General features: G+C 30.1%; 2 protein-coding genes across 2 annotated transcripts; one reads left to right on the top strand and one right to left on the bottom strand.

Moving 5' to 3' along the window:
• The first annotated feature begins 4,224 nt into the window (after nt 1–4,224).
• LOC137401049 (tetratricopeptide repeat protein 13-like) lies at nt 4,225–24,556 on the top strand. The gene is made up of 3 exons (XM_068087390.1): nt 4,225–4,238; nt 23,774–23,932; nt 24,365–24,556. The coding sequence occupies exons 2-3, from the start codon at nt 23,802–23,804 to the stop codon at nt 24,471–24,473; spliced, it is 240 nt and encodes a 79-aa protein (XP_067943491.1). The 5' UTR covers nt 4,225–4,238; nt 23,774–23,801; the 3' UTR covers nt 24,474–24,556.
• LOC137400003 (uncharacterized) lies at nt 10,808–16,457 on the bottom strand. Its single transcript, XM_068086292.1, has 2 exons — nt 16,334–16,457; nt 10,808–12,644 (listed from the first exon to the last, which is right to left on the bottom strand). The coding sequence occupies exon 2, from the start codon at nt 12,632–12,634 to the stop codon at nt 11,207–11,209; it is 1,428 nt and encodes a 475-aa protein (XP_067942393.1). The 5' UTR covers nt 12,635–12,644; nt 16,334–16,457; the 3' UTR covers nt 10,808–11,206.
• Nucleotides 24,557–25,208: the final 652 nt, after the last annotated feature.

Raw genomic sequence — 25,208 nt, 5'->3', positions numbered from 1 at the left:
AAATGAACATACAATAAAAGACAAAAAGACACTGATATTTATATATAGATTTTCAGTATGCATTGCTTAAGTGCTGAGACGTTAGCTAAGCGCATTTGGCTTTGTATCGTATAACAAACAAAGTTTCATGCATTCACTGAACCGTATTAGGCTCTTACATATATACACTACTGAAATCCAGCTAAAATTATATATGATGAATACTACAATAAAATTAAAAAAATTTTATTATGTTGCATTCCCATGAATGAAGTAAAAATAAACATTAAAAAATCATTCATGTTGACGATTATTTGCGGTCAGTATTTCACACCCATTTAACACCCCAAAAAATATTTTTATTGTTTGCGAGTATGCAAAAACACTTTGCTTTTTTGTATACTTAATTTTTTGCCAATTTCATGTGCTTGGTGGACAATTTCATGTGCAATCTCATGTGCACACTTTCACAATTATGCTATTAAAAGTTATGCATGACTTCATTTCTACTTCAAACTCAGTTCAAAAGTTCTATAGTTGTCTATGAAATCTTTGTTGAGTAATAAATATACATATTATGGCACTTTTTTAGTTTACTTTTAGGAACTATTAATGATGATACACATGTATGATGTACGAAGGATAACTCAGCGTTAAGCCATTAGCGATTGACATAAACAGACAACAAATTTAATTACGTTACTGAATTAATTTTGTTGCCGTATCTCATTTTATACTGCTAGCAATGCCAGTCATCAACATATTTACATTGCGTCAGCATGAGTTAACTATTATAAACAAAAGTAAAAAGAACAAGTGAGGTGATGACAAGCACCTTTTCAAAAATCCAAAAGCCAAAAAGAATTAAATATATTCATTAAATGTTGACACTGCTGCTTAGTTTTACACATTGATAACCGCAATTGGTTAAACTAGAAACTTGTATAATTCCATTGTTTTCAAGCCATACATGAAAAGCAAGCATAGGGACATAAGAGTTTAATTACAATCAAGCTTTAGATAAAGAGATTGGTATTGTTAACATACTCAATATAAACTTGATGAAATATATATATTTTCTAAAACAACTATAAGTATTTTCGATGAGGAGCGATAAATGTATGGCAGAATTTTCCATGTAGCTGTTTCATTCTCTAAAGATATACTACCTTGTCAAACAGCAACAAAAGTTTTTTAGTGGAGCTGATGAAAGAATATTACATAGTAAAAAAGTTCAATGATGGACCGTTGGTTTGAGAAAGAAAAAACAGAAAATTTCATTGAATTCTAACAACATACAGATCTCAGATTACAAATTTGCAGAGACACTTGAAATTGGTTTAATAATGTTTGTTTTGAATGTTTTGAACCAAAATTATCAGACATTCAAGTTAACTTTTAAAATATATTTTAAATCAGAATTTTGACCATTATTATTCATAGATATAGAAAAAATGTAAACGAGTTAGAGAAAGCATTGGAGGCTACATGTTTTATTTTAATATTTTATTCAGTCTAAAAATATCAAGGAAGAATGATGTAGTAAAGTTCTTGCAAAGACATACAATGGATCAAGATTTGAAGTCAATAAAGTACATGTACAGAGATCTTATGCTTAAGACTATGTGAAATTAACCTGAGATTTTATGCAGCTATAACTTATGTAAGAAATGTAAGTAATGAATTCAAACAAATCTTTTGAATAATAAAGCGCAATTTTTTTTTATTGCGTATAAACTACAACCATACTAAAAATAAAAGCTATTAAGTAAAGAAGGATGCATATGTGAGAATATTTGAAAAAGTACAAGAGCTCTCAAGGATTATTAAAGGCCTGAACTATTGAAGGAAGCAAACGAGACACACTTTCAAATGTCTGCTGAGCGTGTATAACTGCTGACCAAATACATTATATTGTAAAAAAAACTCTGCAAATGCTAAACTACAAAATACATTTGTAATGCAGAAGAGCGAATATAGCCTTTAGCTAAACATAAGTTCAAAAATAGTGTAAACGCTCAATTTGCTTCCGAAGCTACATTTAAAAAAAAACTCACAAATATTGTGACTTTTCACTCACAAATATTGTGAGTTTTCATCTCTTGTAATTTCATTCTTGTAGCAACTCGCAAATATTGTGAGTTTTTACAAGGTAGAAATTAGCTCCCCAATAAGATATAATGTCCCCAATTGTTAGGTAAAAAGTTTCAATGAGAAGAAAACTCCGAAAATATTTGCCTACTCACAAATGGAAACAGGCCAAATGTGTGTAAGAATTTAACAAACTTTATGGGGACTTACATATTTTTTCACACACCCACACTCACAGATGTTCTCGTACAATTGCAGGCAATTGGGGACAGTGCTCAGATTTTGTCGGGAGTTGGATTAAACTATATATTTTTTAGTTTTTTATAAGAAAAAAGGGTTTAAAAGATTGGGGACGTCCCCAATTTCCGAACGTCCCCAATTTGTCTGTTAAATTCCGGTGTGAGTCCCCAATTGCATGCATTTACAAGTTCGCACGCACGCACGCACGCACGCACACACACACAGCTTAGCAGCAAACATCCTAGCAAAGAGCTGTCCCGTAAAGCTTGATTATAGTCTGTATGTCATGGGATTCATGAAGCTGTTCCAAACATGAATTCTAGCAGCAACTAAGTGTTATAGACATCCCAGTGAGAGCTGCCTGTATATGGCTAAAGAAACGGAATGTTAATTGATGCTGGTAACAGCATAACCTACTAGACTAAAGGCCGGGCCACACGTATCGTGTAATTTCAACTAATCTGGGAAATTCCATTCGCACGAAATTTTTGACCTGCCACACGGAGTTTCCCCACCACGGATTCGTACGAAACTAACTTTCAACTAGCCAATCAGAACGCGGTAATAAATTGAAGCCGATTCCGTTTCAATCATTTGCGCCAAAGAAAACGATATGCGCCAAGAAAAAAGATATGCGCCAAAGAAAACGACCTTCAACATTCAACTAACCTTTTCAACCGACCAATCAAACAACGATTCGTAGGAATTTTTGACGTTTCGTTCAATTCAGGATTCGTTCATCGTGCGCAATTAACGATGGACGAATTTGTCCAAATGTCAATTCGTACGAATCGTTTCGTCCAAATTTCGCCGATTTCGTGAGAATTTTGTCTCGTGTGGCCCTACCTTAAGAGCTTGGTGTGGTGAGAAACACTGCTGCTGGTAAACATTTGTACGTGGTGCAAGCAGCTATACATACATTTCTACATACTATAATAGGAAATAAAACTGTAATTGTCTAAAAGCTGACATTTTTAGATTTCCTTTGTCCTACTTCTGAAAGAAAACAGACTTTACACTCAACCTAATCAAAGGAGAGGGGAAACCAAATAAGTAAACTAATGCCTAGTCACCCTGCCTTCACCTTCATTCTTATTGTTTATGTATCTCCGCTACTATTTTGATGGGAGTTTGCCAAACTTATAAGTATTCCATGGTGAAGCTACTTTAGTTGAAAGTTTGTCATCTTGTCTGTCCTGGATTCGTAAAATGCATAGACTTTTCTCGCTGTTACACATTCTATTGTAAAAGTGGCTTCTTTCGCATGGCAATGATTTACAAGTATTCGGAAAATGGTAAACTCTGGCACGCTTACAGGATAATATCTCTTTTTCAGACTTGTCACTCAATCGGTTTTTTCAAAAACAAGTTTAAAAATAGAATGTAAAACGGTGTATTGTGTGCGTGCCTCTATGGAAAAGAATTCAAAGATCCAGTTTTTGAGACAGTTCAAATCAAAACTGGCTTAAAGATTTTGATATCATCTAATTGTTCTAAAATATTGCATTACAAATATCTTATGTCAATTTTACAAAAGAAAATATAAAAATTTATTTTTTCCAATATATAAAATTTGACTATTCTTTCTGCTTAAATGAAGTTTATGACACTCATAGTGAAACAGCATACTATTGGTCTATAAACCTACACCTTTGAGTATTACGCGGAGACAGCCAATTGGGCTATTATTGCTTGCTCAGTCGCCTCTGGACACACATTCATAAGATAATACAAGGAAATAAAACTTATTTTCTCAAAGCTATGAACAGTGTTTAATTGGCAGGAAGTCAATATTAGTTCATACTAGGCCAAGGTCACGTCATATTTATTTTGTTGTTTCCACAGAGTGCAATCAGTGTATATAAAGAGTTGCTGGAACTGAACACGAAGGATACCAACGTACTGATCAGCATAGCCCAGTGTTACAAGTAAGGCCATTACCGATATTTTATCAGAGTATTCTTGTTGCAGCAGTGATCTTCTCGATTTGAATAATGGCGTGCATTAAAGATGGACTCACACATTTTTTTAGCAGATTTTATCAGAAAATATCGATATTTTTTATCATTTGCAATTGTTTTAGATGTTTGAGGTGATCTGACTGCCAGAATGTTTCAAGATTAAAATTTATATATCATATATATAAAATTACTTGCTCATATTTTATGTCAAGATACAAAAGATTGCTAGATAGTTGCAATAACTAATCAAGGCTTGACTATTATAGTAGAATTCAGGATGGTTCCTAACTTGCTTGCTGGAATATTTTTAAAAGTAGCCTACAGTTGTTTTAGTTCAGATTGTGGTAAACATTAACAAGAACATGGGAAGCCATGCTAAAAAAAACATACAGTTTGCTTTCTAATGTTTGCAGCTGTATGTACATTTTCATTCTGCAAAAACTACGTATAGATGGGCAGATGGATATGTTTCCTGAATTAAAAATTGTTATAGTAAATGCTATAAATAAATAATATGATGCAATAGCATTACTATAGTTCCCTTCATGATTATCCTTGAATGAAATAATTATTTTTGCAAAAAAATGTTTTAAAAATTTTTTTGTTAAAAGTAATCTAGAAACAATTAAACATACTGATTGAATGAATGAGTATAAAAATATAGCAAAACTTCAGCATATGCTCTGGCTTATGAACACTATCACATTTGAGCAAGTTTTCTACATAGTTTTCCTCTATTTGACCGCCACTATAGGACAAGGGTTGAAAAATAGAGCGCCGCCCTTTAATGAACGCCACCTCCATTTGACCGTCACTTTGACATTTTTTGATCAGTAGAAAAATGTCCACAAAATGGTACTATTAGTGACTCGGTTACATGAACAATAATCAATTCCTTCATTTCTGTTCATATCATATCCATTTCTACCTTCAGAGCTTTTCGTTTTTTTCATTAAAACTTTGAAAGCAATGACAAAGAAATAGTTAGTAACTGTATCAGGCTAATAGTAGTTCCTTGTTCAACGCGGTCTTGATACTTTAATGTATGTGAAAAATGGTTTACATTTATGATATAGCAGATGAATGACTAGTTTTAGGCAAAAATTGGTGCTTAGCACTTATCCCGCTAAAGGTTTGTCATTAATTGTGCTAAATGCAACGCCTTAAAGTTATGCTCTGCTGAAAAATTGTTTGGATGCTAATATTGATCTAATTCAGCAGTGCAAAAAAAGATTTGAGATCAGAAGACATTGTGGAAGGTATTGAACAGCCAGAAGAAGATGTTCATTCCATCGAAATCGATAATCAGAACGCAACTGGCCAAGCAAACAATGCAAATATTTTTTTCAAAAATGTTGATTTTAGTTTCCGCATGTATTATAAGTATGGTTTGTTTATGTCACTTGTTCTTGAATATATATTTGTAGCATTTGATAGATTATCATTATATAGCTTATAAATTTGCAGATCTATATCATATTATTTAATAGCATTCTTGTTTTTTTCTTAACTCGGCTTACAGTGGATCGACACTCATAACTCCTCTTCTATTCTACATAAAAAGCCAGATTGGCTGCATACTGTAGGAAACATATCAATCAGTGTAATGAGCTTTTATGCAATATTGCTAAATATAGGTAGCTATAAATGAAAATATGCCTTCATGTTTAGAATGAAATAAAAAATTGAAAGCTCCAAAAAATTACAAAGCAGAGCACAAGCTATAAAATCATAAGAGGTTAACTAAAAGCAATAGATATCAACTGGTAGAAGTATTTTTCAGCTTCCCAATACACATTTATATAGAGATCTTTGACAAGTTTAAGGTAAGTTAGCAGATTTATTGTATCCAAAAGAGTTAATGTCGCTCCACTCAATAGAGAGTGCAAAATATAAATGACATTCGCTTTGCCCGTAAAAAGGTTAAACTCATCTTTTAAAAATTTTGAAGAGCTTTTTAAAAAATACAACGCCAGCCTCCATTTGAACGCCATCTTTATTTGGCTGCTACTATAGAGTGCCATAGCTCTCAAAAGAGGTTCTACGGTGTATGTATAATTATATATAGGTTTGCTATTGCATTTAAGTTGCAGTGTTACACATCGCTGTTCTGTCGGTATCTTTGCAACTTTTAATAGACGTCATAATCAAACTTTCTCTTAATCTGAACATTTTAACCACAATCAAGTTTCGTTGATTTTAATCGTGAAACATCCTGGCAGTCAGATCACCTCAAACATCAAAAACAATCACAAATGATAGAAAAGTGCAAATACTTATTGATAATATTTAGTAAAGTTTTAAGCAAGTTCTTCTATAATGAAGAAAATCACTTTATGCTCAGAATTTGCATTATCTAATGTATATATTTGTATTATTATATATTATCTAATGTATATATTTGTATTATTATATGTTATCTAATGTATATATTTGTATTATTATATATTATCTAATGTATATTTTTGTATTATTATATATTATCTAATGTATATATTTGTATTATTATATATTATCTAATGTATATATTTGTATTATTATATATTATCTAATGTATATATTTGTATTATTATATATTATCTAATGTATATATTTGTATTATTATATATTATCTAATGTATATATTTGTATTATTATATATTATCTAATGTATATATTTGTATTATTATATATTATCTAATGTATATTTTTGTATTATTATATATTATCTAATGTATATATTTGTATTATTATATATTATCTAATGTATATAATTGTATTATTATATATTATCTAATGTATATATTTGTATTATTATATATTATCTAATGTATATATTTGTATTATTATATATTATCTAATGTATATAATTGTATTATTATATGTTATCTAATGTATATATTTGTATTATTATATATTATCTAATGTATATATTTGTATTATTATATATTATCTAATGTATATATTTGTATTATTATATATTATCTAATGTATATATTTGTATTATTATATATTATCTAATGTATATTTTTGTATTATTATATATTATCTAATGTATATATTTGTATTATTATATATTATCTAATGTATATATTTGTATTATTATATATTATCTAATGTATATATTTGTATTATTATATATTATCTAATGTATATATTTGTATTATTATATATTATCTAATGTATATATTTGTATTATTATATATTATCTAATGTATATATTTGTATTATTATATATTATCTAATGTATATATTTGTATTATTATATATTATCTAATGTATATATTTGTATTATTATATATTATCTAATGTATATATTTGTATTATTATATATTATCTAATGTATATATTTGTATTATTATATATTATCTAATGTATATATTTGTATTATTATATATTATCTAATGTATATATTTGTATTATTATATATTATCTAATGTATATATTTGTATTATTATATATTATCTAATGTATATAATTGTATTATTATATATTATCTAATGTATATATTTGTATTATTATATATTATCTAATGTATATATTTGTATTATTATATATTATCTAATGTATATATTTGTATTATTATATATTATCTAATGTATATATTTGTATTATTATATATTATCTAATGTATATATTTGTATTATTATATATTATCTAATGTATATATTTGTATTATTATATATTATCTAATGTATATATTTGTATTATTATATATTATCTAATGTATATATTTGTATTATTATATATTATCTAATGTATATATTTGTATTATTATATTTTATCTAATGTATATATTTGTATTATTATATATTATCTAATGTATATATTTGTATTATTATATATTATCTAATGTATATATTTGTATTATTATATATTATCTAATGTATATATTTGTATTATTATATATTATCTAATGTATATATTTGTATTATTATATATTATCTAATGTATATATTTGTATTATTATATATTATCTAATGTATATATTTGTATTATTATATATTATCTAATGTATATATTTGTATTATTATATATTATCTAATGTATATATTTGTATTATTATATATTATCTAATGTATATATTTGTATTATTATATATTATCTAATGTATATATTTGTATTATTATATATTATCTAATGTATATAATTGTATTATTATATATTATCTAATGTATATATTTGTATTATTATATATTATCTAATGTATATATTTGTATTATTATATATTATCTAATGTATATATTTGTATTATTATATATTATCTAATGTATATATTTGTATTATTATATATTATCTAATGTATATATTTGTATTATTATATATTACCTAATGTATATATTTGTATTATTATATATTATCTAATGTATATATTTGTATTATTATATATTATCTAATGTATATATTTGTATTATTAGATATTATCTAATGTATATATTTGTATTATTATATATTATCTAATGTATATTTTTGTATTATTATATATTATCTAATGTATATATTTGTATTATTATATATTATCTAATGTATATATTTGTATTATTATATATTATCTAATGTATATATTTGTATTATTATATATTATCTAATGTATATATTTGTATTATTATATATTATCTAATGTATATATTTGTATTATTATATATTATCTAATGTATATTTTTGTATTATTATATATTATCTAATGTATATATTTGTATTATTATATATTATCTAATGTATATAATTGTATTATTATATATTATCTAATGTATATATTTGTATTATTATATATTATCTAATGTATATATTTGTATTATTATATATTATCTAATGTATATAATTGTATTATTATATGTTATCTAATGTATATATTTGTATTATTATATATTATCTAATGTATATATTTGTATTATTATATATTATCTAATGTATATATTTGTATTATTATATATTATCTAATGTATATATTTGTATTATTATATATTATCTAATGTATATTTTTGTATTATTATATATTATCTAATGTATATATTTGTATTATTATATATTATCTAATGTATATATTTGTATTATTATATATTATCTAATGTATATATTTGTATTATTATATATTATCTAATGTATATATTTGTATTATTATATATTATCTAATGTATATATTTGTATTATTATATATTATCTAATGTATATATTTGTATTATTATATATTATCTAATGTATATATTTGTATTATTATATATTATCTAATGTATATAATTGTATTATTATATATTATCTAATGTATATATTTGTATTATTATATATTATCTAATGTATATATTTGTATTATTATATATTATCTAATGTATATATTTGTATTATTATATATTATCTAATGTATATATTTGTATTATTATATATTATCTAATGTATATATTTGTATTATTATATATTATCTAATGTATATATTTGTATTATTATATATTATCTAATGTATATATTTGTATTATTATATATTATCTAATGTATATATTTGTATTATTATATGTTATCTAATGTATATATTTGTATTATTATATATTATCTAATGTATATATTTGTATTATTATATATTATCTAATGTATATATTTGTATTATTATATATTATCTAATGTATATATTTGTATTATTATATATTATCTAATGTATATATTTGTATTATTATATATTATCTAATGTATATATTTGTATTATTATATATTATCTAATGTATATATTTGTATTATTATATATTATCTAATGTATATATTTGTATTATTATATATTATCTAATGTATATATTTGTATTATTATATATTATCTAATGTATATTTTTGTATTATTATATATTATCTAATGTATATAATTGTATTATTATATATTATCTAATGTATATATTTGTATTATTATATATTATCTAATGTATATATTTGTATTATTATATATTATCTAATGTATATATTTGTATTATTATATATTATCTAATGTATATAATTGTATTATTATATATTATCTAATGTATATATTTGTATTATTATATATTATCTAATGTATATATTTGTATTATTATATATTATCTAATGTATATATTTGTATTATTATATATTATCTAATGTATATATTTGTATTATTATATATTATCTAATGTATATATTTGTATTATTATATATTATCTAATGTATATATTTGTATTATTATATATTATCTAATGTATATATTTGTATATAAAATTACGTTCTCATACTTCATGTCAAGTTGCAAAAAATTCTAGATAAGTGCAATCACAAATCAAGGATTGACTGTAGTAAGACTTGGAATGATTCCTAACCTGCTTGCTGGAATATTTTTTTACATCGCAGTGGTTTTAGTTCAGATTGTGGTAAACATTGAAAAGAACAAGGGAAGCTTTGTTAAAAAACATACGATTAGCTTGCTACTGTTTGCACCTATATGTAAATTTTCCTTCTGCAAACACTACTTAGGCTATAGATCAGCAGATGGATATATTTCCTAACCTCAAAATTGTTATAGTAGATTATACTGTTGATTATTGTTATATCATTATTTATTTATGCTATAAATAAATATTGCGATGCAATAACAGAACTATAGTTCCCTTCATGATTATCCTTGTATGAAATAATTATTTTTGCATAAATATGTTTTCAGAAAAGAATACTGTTAAAATTAATCTAGAAACAATTAAAAATACTTATTGATTGAACGAATATAAAAATATAATAAAACTTCAGGATATGCTATGGCTTATAAACACTCACATTTGAGCAAGTTTTTTACATAGAAAATTCGGCAGGCAATGTGTTTAATGCTAAACTTTAAAGTTGGTTCATTTTGAGATCTTTATGATAAGATTCTGCTACAGAGATTGTAGTCTAGGAATCATAGTCAATGTCACTGTATTAGCATGGCTGAGTCATTCGCTTCTAGAGCTCAATGCTTTGAATAACTCATCGGTTTAACTTGTTTGCTGGCTGCGCAATATGTCAAGCATCGAGACTCTGTATCGCATGGTGCTGCTCATGTATGCACGCAAATGTTTGTGGTCTGTGTCCAGCTTTTGGTCCAAAAAGTCAGTAATGGTGGCAGCCACAGTTGTACAGACGTTATCAAACCAAGCATTGCAGAGACTCTCTCGTTCCCAGTTTAATTTCATTTCATATTCGGTCTCTAGCGCGGATGTAGCAGTCTCAAACAATTTCTCTCTAACCGGTTTTTCTTTGCCGCACATGGCAATCAACTTTTCAAGCATGTCATCACCCTCATCACTGTTGCTCGTCCTTTCTGACAGTGACTCTATCATGTCACAAAATCGGTCTAACAAATAGAATCCATTTTTGTTGACCCAGTCAACTCTATGTTCTGTATGCGCATAAAACACAAAGGTGTCTGAGCCTACTGGTGTGTAGGCGTCTGGGTCGAGGTCTTTAATCCGTCCTTTTAGGGATACATCTTTGCCCAGCCTTTCTGATCTTTCTTTCCCTGAGACAGTTTGTATTAAGAAAATTTTGGGTATCTTAGTGAAAAGTAATCCATCTTTTCCTTCGGCATCTTGAATCGCTCGAACAAGATCCGAAATGCGTCTCCTCGTGCATCTTCCAGAGAATTTATGCTTTTTGTTACAGAAATTTTTACAATCTTTTTGATCATTAGAGCTCAGAAGAAATTCGCCATTTTCTTTTGCGCCAGACGCCAGAACAAAGATCAGAAAACTTGGCTTGATCTGATCCGTATATTGTGAAATTGTTTCGATTAATTTTTTGAACTTTGTATCCTCAGATTCAGATGACATTGCATCTATTGTCATTGCGGTTTCTCTTTTTTTTTCTCCGTAAAGCATCAGATTATCTGCATCACTTTTTAAGCCAAATGCAGATATTAGCTTGTCAATTATTAAGTCTGTACCAGGTTCGTCTGACGAATTAATTTTAGCATTACTGGCTTTAAGGGAATTGTGGTTTGTTTCAGGCTCTTCCTTTGGATCTGTGGTGTCATCTTGGTTTGTATCAAGTTCTGCCTTTGGATCTGTGGTGTCATCTTGGTTTGTATCAGGTTCTGCCTTTGGATCTGTGGTGTCATCTTGGTTTGTATCAGGCTCTTCCTTTGGATCTCTAGTCGTGGCTGGGTCACAAGTGCTGGTCTCATCCTCACTGCACTCATTGTCTTTATTATTTTCCCTGCTTGATGAGCTTTCACTGTCAGACTCACTTTCGCCTCCGATTATTTCTTTCTTCTCATACTGCCGATATTCAAACAGAAACTCTTCCTTCAAATTGTCTTCATACTTGAATTTATTCGCAGTTGCGAATATGAACAAACCTTTACCTTCGATTTTGTATCTTTCTTCTCTCTGCTTTTCTGTGCCCTTTTTAATTACTGCTGCCATACCACGTTGTCTACAAGCAAAATTATATATTTACATTCAAAATGGTTACTACAGTAATATCAGCTGTCAGCGTTTCACGCAAATGTCCACATTTATTTTCCTTTGTATAGTTTCAGTCATTTAATTACTTCTGCAGAAGATATTGCATTGATAACTGTCAAATATTTCTGATATAAATAATATAAATAAAATATGGATATAACTTATTTCTGTAGCAATAAGATATATGTAGTCTGAATGTTAGCTTTTCAGTTTCAACGTTGCCATGTTTGTTACTACATCATGTCTTCTATGAAAAAGGAGAAAGTTGCATGAATCCTCTTCGTAACTTCAGCTTTTATAATCTGTAGCCTAACTTCAGCGGTTGTTTTGTGTTCTTATATGTTTCTTTAATACAGCTCTAAATATCTTAGACATTTATTGACATAAGCCGCCATGTATAGGCGCATTGCAAACTTTGAAGAACTTTTTTTGAGTTACAATTATACAGCTTGTATAAGCGTGTTACACGTATACAACGTGTATAAGCGTGTTACACATATACAGCTTGTATAAGCCATACCCGCCGTTTTGCCTTTCATTTATTTAACACACTCGATTTAGCTTAGCCAAGTGAGTCATTCGCCAAATTGACCATCTCTGACACACATGCACACACGCACACACGCACACACGCACACACGCACACACGCACACACGCACACACGCACACACGCACACTCAGTTTAAATTATGGCCAATATTATCTGATTTATCCAATTATGGCCGAATTTGTCTTTTAATGAAACCTTCTTTTGACAAATTTACAATTTTCAATAAGCGCAAAGCTTAGAAAAGCGCTTCAATATTTGTACTTCGGTGACTCAGTGATATACCAAACTAGATGAATGTACAGCATTGCACGGGTAATAAAAACATTATACCAAACTAGATGAATGTACAGCATTGCACGGGTAATAAAAACATTATACCCAACTAGATGAATTTACAGCATTGCACGAGTAATAAAAACATTATACCCAACTAGATGAATGTACGGCATTGCACGAGTAATAAAAACATTATACCCAACTAGATGAATGCCCAGCATTGCACGGGTAATAAAAACAATATACCCAACTAGATGAATGTACGGCATTGCACGGGTAATAAAAACAATATACCCAACTAGATGAATGCCCAGCATTGCACGGGTAATAAAAACATTTTCGCACAGAAAATTTATCTCTTATCAACAGATACAACATTTACCATTTTAACTTTTAAATGAACTTGTTTTTTATTCCTATGTACTGTGTTTATTTCTGTGTACTGTGTTTTCTTCTGTGTACTGTGTTTATTTCTGTGTACTGTGTTTTCTTCTGTGTACTGTGTTTATTTCTGTGTGCTATGTTTATTTCTGTGTACTGTGTTTATTTCTGTGTACTGTGTTTATTTCATTTGTACTGTGTTTATTTCTGTGAGCTATGTTTATTTCTGTGTACTGTGTTTATTTCTGTGTACTGTGTTTATTTCATTTGTACTGTGTTTATTTCTGTGTACTGCGTTTATTTCTGTGTGCTATGTTTATTTCTGTGTAAAGTGTTTATTTCTGTGTACTGTGTTTATTTCATTTGTACTGTGTTTATTTCTGTGTACTGTGTTTATTTCTGTGTACTGTGTTTATTTCTGTGTACTGTGTTTATTTCTGTGTACTGTGTTTATTTCTGTGTACTGTGTTTATTTCTGTGTACTGTGTTTATTTCTGTGTACTGTGTTTATTTCTGTGTACTGTGTTTTCTTCTGTGTACTGTGTTTATTTCTGTGTACTGTGTTTATTTCTGTGTACTGTGTTTATTCCTATGTACTGTGTTTATTTCTGTGTACTGTGTTTACTTCTGTGTACTGTGTTTATTTCTGTGTACTGTGTTTATTTCTGTGTACTGTGTTTTCTTCTGTGTACTGTGTTTATTTCTGTGTACTGTGTTTATTTCTGTGTACTGTGTTTATTTCTGTGTACGGTGTTTTCTTCTGTGTACTGTGTTTACTTCTGTGTACTGTGTTTATTTCTGTGTACTGCGTTTATTTCTGTGTGCTATGTTTATTTCTGTGTACTGTGTTTATTTCTGTGTACTGTGTTTATTTCATTTGTACTGTGTTTATTTCTGTGTACGGTGTTTATTTCTGTGTACTGTGTTTTCTTCTGTGTACTGTGTTTACTTCTGTGTGCTGTGTTTATTTCTGTGTACTGTGTTTATTTCTGTGTACTGTATTTACTTCTGTGTGCTGTGTTTATTTCTGTGTACTGTGTTTATTTCTGTGTGCTGTGTTTATTTCTGTGTACTGTGTTTATTTCATTTGTACTGTGTTTATTTCTGTGTACTGTGTTTATTTCTGTGTGCTATGTTTTCTTCTGTGTACTGTGTTTACTTCTGTGTGCTGTGTTTATTTCTTTGTACTGTGTTTATTTCTGTGTACTGTGTTTACTTCTGTGTACTGTGTTTATTTCTGTGTAATTCATGCTCTTGCACTCTAATGTACTAATCTCAAAACATATTGGCAGTCAAATCCCCTCAAACATCAAAAACAATCGCACATGATAGGAAAATACTGATGCTTTCTGATAAAATCAACTAAAATTTTGGGCAAGTTCATTGTTAATAGTGTAACAAGTGTTTCACCTAGAGAACTATTGCTGTAGCTGTTTTTAATCTTGGTATATATAGATGATTTACTTTTTATCAAAAAACTTAAATTGCATAAACTATTAAATTGTAAAGGAGTCAAGCAGATGCCAAAATAACGGCAAAGTTGTTTTCATGATGAGTTTAGAATATTACTAGCTCATTATTGCTATCAACTAGCATCACTGCTCTTACAAGTACTTCTCGTCATCTTAAACATATTATTATATTCATCATTGCATTCAGGTATCGACAAAACCCAGATTGTTAAATTGCATTCACAGAACTCACCAATCACAGTTCAAATATTTTATCATGATCTAGTTAGCCAAAGCAACTGCTGACCAGCAGTTTTGTCATCTCATATGGCTTGATCATCAAGTTTTTTACTGAGTAACTCGGCAATGAAGGCTGGAAGTTAAATAACCTTTTCTTACATCAGGCCTGTCATGTACGTATGTTATCATATTTTATTAGGAATATAAATAAGGTAACCTTAATGTATGCGATGCGTAAAGGATTTATACATACGGCCTTGTTTTGTTAATTAAACATTGCTCCTACTTTTTAATGCTCTGACAATTCTTACATCTGATCAAAGCAAACTTGGTTCTGGCTCATTGTTGTGTGTGTTTAGATATACTATTTGCATTCTGTACAAGTTGAGTATTTACCTATTAATGCATTAGAATCAGAACTCATCACATGTACCCCAATTGCATAGTTTCAACGTCTAGGGAGTCTGAAGATATCCTTAATCACAGCAAGCTTAGTACTGTTTTGTACATGTCAAGATATCTTGTTTGTATCCCTGTACAAGTTGTGTATTTATATACATAAGAATGTATTGAAATGTAGAGATTTGTAAGAAGTGAGCAGTATAAACAAGCTTTAGTAACCTCGCTACTAGACTACTAGGGTCATCACTAGTCAGAGAGCTACAATAACAACAGCCACACTCAAGTGATAAACCAAGCATGTCATGCATTTATGGGGTTATGAACATAATATTATTCTCATATATACATGTACTTACCTTTCACTGGCAGAAGTTGCAGATCTTTAGCAAGCTGTCAGAAGCGATGTTGACGTGGCAATACTGGCAACTCTTTTTTGTTCCCCGAGCTATTGTGTAGTGAACCTTATGTATACAGAGTCTGTTATCACACTGGGTAGCTTTGTAGCGACAAAGTTACTGGCTAGTTACTTGACTCCGCCCACAACTCTTACATATCCCATCGTCTGGTATACAATTACACTGACTCTACCCACAATTCGCGCATATCCCATTGTCTGTTATACAATTACACTGACTCTACCCACAACTCTTACATATCCCATCGTCTGGTATACAATTACACTGACTCCGCCTAAAACTCGTGCATATCCCATCGTCTGGTATACAATTACACTGACTCCGTCCACAACTCTTACATATCCCATCGCCTGTTATACAAGTACACTGACTCTACCCACAATTCGTGCATATCCCATTGTCTGTTATACAATTACACTGACTCTACCCACAACTCTTACATATACCATCGTCTGTTATCCAATTACAAAATCGCTATTCATCTTCTATTAAGGTTTGAAAAACTTTACAGAGTTTAATGTAACCTGAGAAGAAGCTAGATACGAAGTGGGCAGGTAGACTCGCCAATCAAATGGAGTAAAATATTAGTGCTAATTGTATAAGTGCTGATACGAACAATTATCTAATATTTCTGAGCACTGCTTGCAAAACACATTTCAGTATAATCAAACTTAGATTTAATAAAAATGGTGCAGGTGTCATAAGCAGGTGTGATGGGGTTTCTTTTAGATTTTACCATAAAAATATATATGCCTGTGGCTCATGTATATATATATATATATATATATATATATATATATATATATATATATATATATAAGTAATATATATTACTTATATTACTTATATATATATAAGTAATATATATTACTTATATATATATATAAGTAATATATATTACTTATATATATATATATATAAGTAATATAAGTCATATATATTACTTATATATATAAGTAATATATATTACTTATATATATATAAGTAATATATATGACTTAAATTACTTATATATATATATATATAAGTAATATATATTACTTATATATATATATAAGTAATATATATTACTTATATATATATATATAAGTAATATAAGTAATATATATTACTTATATATATGTATAAAGTATGTATACATGTATACATATATATATACATACTTTTAAAACTGTTTACTACTTATAGTTTCATGGTTGTTATCATTCATCAGGTAAAATTAAAATTATCTGAAGCTCATATGACTGTATGCAAAAACACAACGAGTAGCTTAACAATAAAAGCCAGCTATATATAATACAACAATTTAATTGGTTCATGTCACAGCATTGCAAATCAAGTGCTTATTTGAATGCCTGCACTTTGACACAAGCTCGTTTCGTGAGTTTAAACTTGCAAGCTCAGGTTTGTATAGAATGAAGTACTTCTCCCACATGCGCAAATTACAGCGTTTACTGGTCTTATTGTAACTACTCGCTTTCTTCAATACTCTCCACTTGATGTCGTACTGAATGGACCGATCTGCCATATACAACTACTTAGCTCTGGTGATGTTTGTTTTGATGGATTGTTGAAGCTGCTACAATGGTTGTAATATCTTTTCTTGAATGGGCCCTTTCTCAGGACGACATATGTTTGTTTGGCAGCTTCAGGTTTGTTGGTCATATATCATGTGACTACTATTAGCCTCTGACCTTTTTATGTGTTTTACTGTTTTACTTGTAATTAATAAATAGAGACAGTTGGGCTCTAGATGTGAAGCAATAAGCACGCTTACATTAATTTGCGATACACATCAATACACGAAACTAAACTACTATAGGCCTACACTACAGAAGATAATACACACATTAACAATCATACTACACATAACTGTAGCCTGATAGATGATAGAACTGGACGTGCATGCATTTGGCAGTGGACATGTATCTATGTCTCGACAGTTGCATGTTGCTGTTGGCTTTTCGTTTGATAGCTGCGCTTTGTTATTATTCGCAATAATCTGTCCAATAATCTTCATGCGGCTATCGCTAAGTTTTACATTGTTTCTATTAAAATTAATATTGAATAAAGCTTGTGATCTTTGGGAAATTCTTCACTCAGAGCTCTGAAGAAAAGCTTTCCTATATTGTTGGCAACATTTTTAGAGAAAGGGGGTTATACCAAAGTATATTTCTCCTGCGTTTGTTTCGGGTGTTATGCGATGTTGTATTCTCACTAAATGTCAATTTATGATGGTATCCACTTCTATTAAGGGCTTTTTGGTGTTCTTTCGTATTTTGTCTAAATATATCTTGATTGGGTGATATTGTGGAGAGGCGCAGGTTGACTGATGTTGGAATGTCTTTGATGATGGAGGGTTGGTGGTTAGATCTTGTGCGCACGTATCTAGGCGTATTATTGGGCTTACTGAAGGGTCTATATAATTCATTCTGTAGATCTACGGATATATCCAAAAAGTCAATGGTGCTTTTATTTGCATCTACAGATGTTTTCAGCCCATATCGAAGGAATAATGTGCACAGATTTTTTCTTGAGCTTCTCAGTTTGTTTAGGAGTTGCTCTCACTAAGCCAAGTCCATCATCTCGGTATGATCCAAAAGTCTCTTTTGTGATCTGGTTTATTTGATGTAGCATAAAGCAGCTAACCAGTTCGCATATTTCTGCTCCATCATAGGAACCCATAGCCACATCAAAGCAGTCTGCATGTCCTGATTTTCCCCATGCATCATGATCACTATATAGCAGGGTCTTTTTGGTGTGCAAGATTATTCCGCGCTCATCAGATGTTATAGTCTCGTAATTGGTAGCAAAATCTAAAGCTAGAGTTAGAAGGTCAATAGATATAGAGGGGTAGAACTCAGCAACATCAAAAGATAGAAATCTACACTCGTTCTTATTAGGAATAGTATTGAACCACGGATTACATCATGCTTGTTCCTCCATTGATTTATGCTGATGGCGCTATTGATTTTAAAGTTTATGCGTTCTACTATGTTCTTACTTATGATGACAAGTTCGTTCTTAGTGGGGTTGATTAAGCGGCAAGTTGGTTTGGATGCAAAGGTCGCCTTGTGGTCTTTTAGAGTGATAAAGGCATCATTGGTCGCCAATGAGTCTATTCTGTCACTGATGTTAACTATTTCCATTGATTGACCTTGCTATAAGACTTGGTGATGCTGTTTTTGAGAAGACCATTGTAAGTGTTGGTATCCAGATTGTAATAGTTAGTTGTTTTGTTTGCAGGTACTAGGATTGTATTGACATTCTTTGCATGTTGTTTAATGTCAGACTACATCTTCCTTAAAAAATTACACTTTAATTTCTTGAACTTGATGTGTTTGATTATGTTGAGTAGACGAGTCTCAAACATGCTGGTTTCTGGAATCACTGGTGGTGTTTTCAGAGCTCTGAGTGAAGAATTTCCCAATTATCACAAGCTTTACTCGATATTTAATAGAAACAGTGTAAAAATTAGCTATAGCTGCATGAAGAATATTGGACAGATTATTGCGAATAACAATAAAGCGCAGCTATCAAACGAAAAGCCAACAGCAACATGCAACTGTCGAGACAAAGATACATGTCCACTGTCACATGCATGCACTTCCAGTTCTGTCATCTATCAGACTACAGTTATGACCAACGAACCTGATGCTGCCAAACAAACATATGGTGGCCTGACAGAGGGCCCATTCAAAAAAAGATATTACAACCATCGTAGCAGCTTCAACAATCCATCAAAACAAACATCAACAGAGCTAAGTAGTTATATATGGCAGCTTGAAGATCGGTCCATCCAGCACGACATCAAGTGGAGAGTATTGAAGAAAGTGAGTAGTTACAATAAGACCAGTAAACGCTGTAATTTGTGTATTTGGTAGAAGTACTTCATTCTATACAAACCTGAGCTTACAAGTTTAAACTCACGAAACGAGCTTGCGTCAAAGTGCAGGCATTCAAATAAGCACTTGATTGGCAATGCTGTGACATGAACCAATTAAATTGTTGTATTATATATAGCTGGCTTTTATTGTTAAGCTACTCGTTGTGTTTTTGCATACAGTCATATGAGCTTCAGATCATTTTAATTTTACCTGATTAATGGTAACAACCATGAAACTTTAAGTAGTAAACAGTTTTAAAAGTTTTCAGTTCTTAATATATTTTATATAAATGCTCTATTTTAGTATTGAGCACTCTCTTCTAGCGAACTGCAACCTTCTTCTTCATCCGTATATATATATATATATATATATAAATATATACATGTATATATATATATATACTGCATATATACCCGGTATATATATATATATATATATATATATACCCGGTATATATATATATATATATATATATATATATATATATACTGCATATATACCCGGTATATATATATACTGCATATATACCCGGTATATATATATACTGCATATATATCCGGTATATATATATATACTGCATATATACCCGGTATATATATATATACTGCATATATACCCGGTATATATATATATATACTGCATATATACCCGGTATATATGCAGTATATACCAGGTATATATGCAGTATATATATATATCGGGTATATATGCAGTATATATATACTGCATATGTATTTAGGGTCAGAGTACAGATTCCTGTCGACAGAGTCAGAGTACTGTCTACAGGAAAAGGCTTGATAGTTGCTTTGAAAGTTCATTTACCATCGTAATTTTGAACCGGTTTTTATATAGGTATACATGTACTTCGAAGTATCAAGACTGTGTTAAGCAAAAAAAAGTACTATCAGCCTGAGACCAATATTGATTATTTCTATCGTGTTGTTTTCAAAGTTTTAACAAAAAAAGCAAAAAGCATTGAAGTTTGACAGCGAGAGAATTTATTATTACTAACGTAAACGATTCATTATTAATACGATTTTGTGGACACTTTTCTACTGATCACTTGATATTATGGGTTCATAAAGATCAAATATAGTCAAAGTGGCGGTCAAATAGAGGTGGCATTCAAATAGAGGGTGGCGCTCTATTTTTCAACCCTTTTCTCGTAGTGGCGGTCAAATAAAGGTAGCGTTCAGTTAGAGGTGGTATTTAATTAGAGGTTTTACGGTATCTATAGTTATAGTTAAAAGCTCTTCAAAGTGTATGTTTTTGCATGTTTGTTTTTTGTGAGAGTCACCTCAGGTACACCTACTATTAGGTCAGTCTACTTGTGAGGGATTGTCACTGGATCTTTTCATTTATACAGGCATATATTCCAACTAGAATCTCAACTACTGTACCGAGTACTACAAAGCCTGAGAGACATTTTGATGGATGGTGGAAAAATAGTTTTGGCTCCGACACGATATAGCGGGGCTTCCTTGTACTTAAACATACCAACGACCCACAAAAGACTAAAGAGTACGATTATGAGCCGAGTCTACTCTTTAACAAGTTTGTTATGCAGGCCAGCAAACTGCGCACAGGCACTTTGGTCAGTTCTTACTTCTTAGTTATCAGCATTCAAAGTTGCAAGTTCAATCTACAGGCACAATTTTAATATAGTAGACAGCATATTTTAAACCTCATTTTACGTAATTTCCATAAAGAATGCAAAAGTTTTACTTTCCATTACATAAAAAATTTTACATAACAGAAGTGTAAAGTCAGTGCAAGTTTTTAAATTCTATTTGAATAACAAGAATATCGTAGTTGACCTTGAAATTATCGTTTTCTCTCTTACCACACTTGGGAGAGAAATTGACGTATAGGGGTATCTATCCTTTTTACTTTTCCTCAAGGCTTATACAATCATTTTTTTGCAGTGTAGACTTGGCTGTGAAAAAAGTGCAAAAAAATGGATTTAAATTGACTTGGAATGTTTGCGCACCCCTTCACTTGACATATACTTACAATAATCATAGACCTTAAAGCAAATGTAAGGGATAAAAAAAAGGAAAAAGTTGTTGATTATTGCAGTCATTAAATTAAAAAATCAAGTTCAGTTTTTTCTTTGAAGGGCCAAAGGGATGAGTTGAGGAAGATTTTGGTTATTTTATTATTTTATTACTTTATTATTTATTTATTTATTTTATTTATTTTATTTATGGATATTAAGATTAAGTTATTTACAGGTATTTTATGCTACGTACAACGTAAAATTGCTATTTCCAGTAAGGCAACTCCAATGCCACAATCGACAATATTGATATGTGCACACAAGCTGTACATTAGCCATATTTATGAGTTATTAATCATATTATTGACGTTAACTCTCTCTGAATGGAGTATTTATATTGTAGGGGCATCCGCTGTACTGTTAATTTTATGGTACTATATAGTGAGACTTATATAAGGCTGCCTGTTGCAGTTTTCACGTTTAGTTTTTTTGATAATGTAGGCTAGCAAAACCTTTACACTCCTAACTTTGAACACAGATTGTCCTCTCTTGCGGGCATCAGCGTAAGTTCATGAGTAAAGTAGCTTGTTGTGGTTTACTGTCACTTTAAATGCTTAGCTTATGCAAAGAAAAGTCGATTATCATAACTTTAATAGCTTCTAGAATGCATTTTGAATTATTCCAAAGAATGAACGTTCTACAAGCCATAATTTAGAGTTTCGACTTGTTTTAATAATTTTTTTAATAATTTCGACTTTCGATACGTGTAGTTACTTTATATGTTTATGCTGATTGAAAAGTTAGTAAAGTACTTGAAAAATTTGTGCTTAAAGGTCACGTTGATTGATAAACTCAAGTAAAACAATTTGAACTTTTGCTTTTAAGCAGATTCTTTTATGGAGAGGCTATACTACAGTTTTAACATATCAGTTTTTCTTGTAATTTACTAAAGCGTACATGCATATTTGGCTGTGGCTAAAAAAGCTGTGTTTTTGATTGGTCATATAACAGCTTGTCTGAAGTATTGAATACAGAGGGAAATCAAGAAAGGAGTTAGAAGAGGGTGAGAGAGAGAAAGAAGAGAGAATAGAGCGGAGAGGGGCTGAGAGTGAAAGGAAATTGTAGGAGAGGAAATGGAGAGAGGAGGGGAAAATATAGCAATAGTTTTGCTCACAAGTGAAAAGTTTGTCACATTTAGCAACATACAGTATATATCTTTTTTCAAACTTGTGCTTTCTTTGTTTTTTTCAATGCATTTTTTTTATCGAAAATTTCCAAAAGTTTACAAAGACTATAAAAGATGATTTGAACACCCGTAATAAAACACGACTGGTATTCTTAAGAATAATCGGTTTGTTTACAGACATATCACTCTGACAGCTTAACCGCAAACTGCTGCACTCTGCAAAGACTCATGACTAAGATTTTTTGTTTTCTTTTTCATGAATAAAATGCTATTACAATTTTCTTAATAATCTCCGCTCTCCTTCGCAGATCTGTTGGTCTTTCTACACTTGTCGGAATGTTTCTCTCTGTCGATAAAGAGATAACAGCATCACTTCCTATTGGAAAGATGTTAGACATGGAAGCAACCCTTTCGGGAGCACCAGATGAGTTCAGACGAGGCACTAAAAACTGGTTTCGTCTAGCCAGGTATTGATATTATACAATGAGAAGGACTTGACAAGTGGTAGAATTAGTTCATTTGTATGTTTAATGAGTTGTTGTTTGATGATGTTCTTAAGGCAGTATTTACGTGAATACCAGACAAGTGGCAGAGGTCAAGGTAAAACTTATTGTTGCCTTTCTTACAATCCAAAGTGAATGAGTGTCTAACTAAACATGATGAATTAATAGGAGCTGATGTGGAGGCGAGTTTAGCCTGAGTTCAGCATATTTTATTTTGCTAGATTTAAGTATTAAGCAACTTGAAGTTAGATGTTATGCTCTTTCCTAAAATTGTTTATATTCATGAGAAATTGTTGTTCTCATGAAAAGGTTGTAAATAGTTTAATTTCTAACATGATATGTGCATGAAAACAACCATGTAGCTATTTTTGTCTTGGTATTGTCATCAATTTTTAGTGTGGAGGCTCCGGTGACATCCCTTCCTCTAGTAGCAGAAACGTTTCCAACTGTGAGATCTTTGATAGAAGTGCTGTCATCAGCGCATGAGGTGGATTGTGAGAGATGAGCATCTGGAAATATCCGCCAATTGCAAATGTTTTATTAAGTTCCCTTCACATCATGTTCATCATTTCAATAAAGACCAAATAGCCGTGATGACTTCATTTCTTTCTCATGGAATTGTCAGCAAATTTTTATTTTTAGCGCACCAAATTTATGGCACTAATTTGTTAGTCATAAAATTTCTGACTGATCTTCATCGTGTTGTGATCGGAATTTCTTTGAATTTTTCCCTGGTTTCTTTAGTTCTCTATTGAACTCTCGAAAGCTTTGACGCAAGTCGCCCAAGTGCAAAGTCAGTCAAGTTGTCAAAGCGCTAAGTTGCTCAACTCATCGATCTGTTCAATCTAAGTTACTTCAAATGAGTGATGTTGAATTTTGCGTTGACTTAAAGAATAATTTTTTTGAGTCTGATATTATGGGTTTATTAGTATTTATCTCAATGCATCTTCAGACATGGTTTCAGACAAACTGAGAATATTGTGTAATAACGCTGAGTTTAGTCAAACAGTCATTTATCTTGCTCACAGAACCATGAGTCACAATAGTAGTTTAGTTGGTTACATTTCTAACTTTCATATGTGTACTGCATGGAATTGTAACAGCTGGGAAAGAAACCTTTATGCTTTATGATTTTCACAATTAGACAATCCGATCAGTAAAGAATACCATTGCTATTATCGTAACTAAATATTTGTGCTCTCTTGCGGGAGAACATCATTCATCGTGAGCACGCTGGCAT

Source organism: Watersipora subatra, chromosome 7, assembly GCF_963576615.1.
Source record: "Watersipora subatra chromosome 7, tzWatSuba1.1, whole genome shotgun sequence".
Lineage (NCBI taxonomy): Eukaryota > Metazoa > Bryozoa > Gymnolaemata > Cheilostomatida > Watersiporidae > Watersipora > Watersipora subatra.
This window is presented reverse-complemented; position numbering and strand designations above follow the sequence as displayed.

Coding starts and splice junctions, on each gene's coding strand:
- LOC137400003 (XM_068086292.1), bottom strand. CDS start 12,634: ATGGCAGCAGTAATTAAAAAGGGCACAGAAAAGCAGAGAGAAGAAAGA.
- LOC137401049 (XM_068087390.1), top strand. CDS start 23,802: ATGTTTCTCTCTGTCGATAAAGAGATAACAGCATCACTTCCTATTGGA. Junction 23,933..24,364: donor AACTGGTTTCGTCTAGCCAG/GTATTGATATTA, acceptor ATCAATTTTTAG/TGTGGAGGCTCCGGTGACAT.